At 32.7% G+C, this 2,021-nt stretch overlaps 1 protein-coding gene across 4 annotated transcripts in view; it reads right to left on the reverse strand.

Moving 5' to 3' along the window:
* Positions 1-6: 6 nt before the first annotated feature.
* The window catches only part of ARL13B (ARF like GTPase 13B), a 74,524-nt gene continuing 72,509 nt past the window's right edge, over positions 7-2,021 (reverse strand). For all 4 annotated transcript variants that reach the window (XM_019631548.1, XM_019631545.1, XM_019631544.1 and 1 more), the window contains one exon: positions 7-1,071. In XM_019631548.1, coding sequence (XP_019487093.1) covers positions 995-1,071 — 77 coding nt within the window. In that variant the 3' untranslated portion in view covers positions 7-994. The remainder of the gene's footprint in view (positions 1,072-2,021) is intronic.

The following is a 2,021-nucleotide window of genomic DNA, read 5'->3' on the forward strand; positions in this document are numbered from 1 at the left end:
TCTGAAGAGGTTTAAACTTTAAAAGAGGTGTTTATTGGGGCTTTTAATATCTGACATAACATTTTTATGAATTTACAAAGCATTTTGGTCAAGAAGGTATTCCAAGTCTCATTCATTTACTAGGATCATCACCAAAGAAATCAAACAACAGAAAAAAGTTGAACTCTCTCCTTGGGTAGTGCTTTCAAATAATATAATTTGTTAGAATTAAGATGTGAGAATCTATTTTTTAAAAATATTATTTTACAATTAGACCAAATGAGGATGTATACTTCAAGAGCAATACTATTACAAAACATACCTCAAACCATATAAATATATCCTGTTTCTATAGTTTAAAATTAGGTCAAATTATGATGTACATTTCAAGAACTATACTATTATAAAATATACCTCAAACCATATAAATATGTCCTATCTGTATAGTTAAAGTTTGTCCAGTAAATCAACTCCATTTTCCAGACATAATTTAAACAAAGCATCTATAGAAAAGTATACAGTCAATATCATAGTAATTAAAATTCTTAAACAAAAGCTTTAGAAAAATATAAAATGTTAAAAATTTAGGTTATAAATTCCCAAGAGTTCCCCTTCCATGCATAAGTATCTTACAAAAAAACTGTTTAAGATACAGAAATAAAGACTATTCAATAGTAATGAAAGTGTGCAGAGTCCATTGGCTCTTTTTCTGAAAGGCGTTCCTTCTGGAATGTGCCCATAAGTGAGGATGTATAAACCAGAGTCAATACTAACGTGTACTAACTTGGTCCAAATGTTCATCCCATCTTCTAGTCATTTTGCTTCCTTTTTTTTAAACCATGAAGAACATGGATAAGTAATCAGTCAGATTAATTTTTGGCTATTAATCTTTACTGAAATTCCTATGGTTATCTTGCCCAGTTATCAAAGGTCAGGGTTTTAGTTCTCTGAGAAAGATGGTCCTCCCTCCAGTTCATCTTGCCATTATTAGGAGAGCTCATCCATGTGATTTGGTTTATGAGATCATGTCATGAACATCACTGTTAGGTCTCTGTCGCATAGCCAGGGGAGGCAGCGGCTTCCCATAGAAATCTACGTGAAGAAGGGATGCCAAAAATACAAAACAGTTATGGTAAATAGAGATTTTTGATACAATTCGTTATTTGCCAACCTTAAAAAAAAAAAAAAGACACTTTGACTTGACAGATGAAGCAATGGATGGGAAGCATAGGAAAAAAATCAGAATCGAAGTAAACCTGAATAAATTCAAAACACAACCAGTTGAATAAATTCCTAGTCCTATATTATAAATTAACCTCTACTTGATTTGAAAAAAACTGCACCTAATGTATATATTATTATTTTTGCTTCCAATTATACATTCACATAAGAAGAGAACAAAATAACAAATACTCAAAATCTATGGAACCTCTTGTCAAAGCCCTGATAAGTCAGTATTTGTAAAATCCAGGTTCTTATCCAATGGCTATTACTTCTAGGTTTTTTGGGAGAAGAATTAATTAATTATCTTAGTGTTCTGGTAAGTAGGAATCTTTTATAATGAAGCTTCAATATAGTTCAGTGATTTAGGGCATATTTGATACAAAAAAGTCAAATTTTGCATTTCATAATAAGTTCTCTTCCCTTCATTACCATAATTTGGCTTATAAATTTAATAGCATATGTAAACTTCGAGTAAGTAATTATTTTCTGGCCTATTCCCTTAAAATGGTTCTAGAAGCACAGGTGTTCAGGATCACTTGAAATAAATACACTGAAAATGTATTAGGGGCTCATTTCCAGTTCTGCATGTGTCTAGAGCTTAGCTAAGCTACTCCATGGCATTGCTGCCTCGACATCCATTTTGTTTGGCCAAGTGGTCTGTGAGGGCCTTAAACAGATACAATATCCCTCATGAAAGCATATGCCCTACATACTCACATGCCTACAGACTCATAAATAAATGTAAGTTTCTGATATGACTTCCCCAGTGGCCCTTGTGATCAACAGTCTCCTTTGCCTTCCAGGGCCTTTTCTCAGAT

The sequence above is a fragment of the Hipposideros armiger genome, unplaced genomic scaffold, assembly GCF_001890085.2.
Source record: "Hipposideros armiger isolate ML-2016 unplaced genomic scaffold, ASM189008v1 scaffold_1005, whole genome shotgun sequence".
Taxonomy (NCBI): Eukaryota; Metazoa; Chordata; class Mammalia; order Chiroptera; family Hipposideridae; genus Hipposideros; species Hipposideros armiger.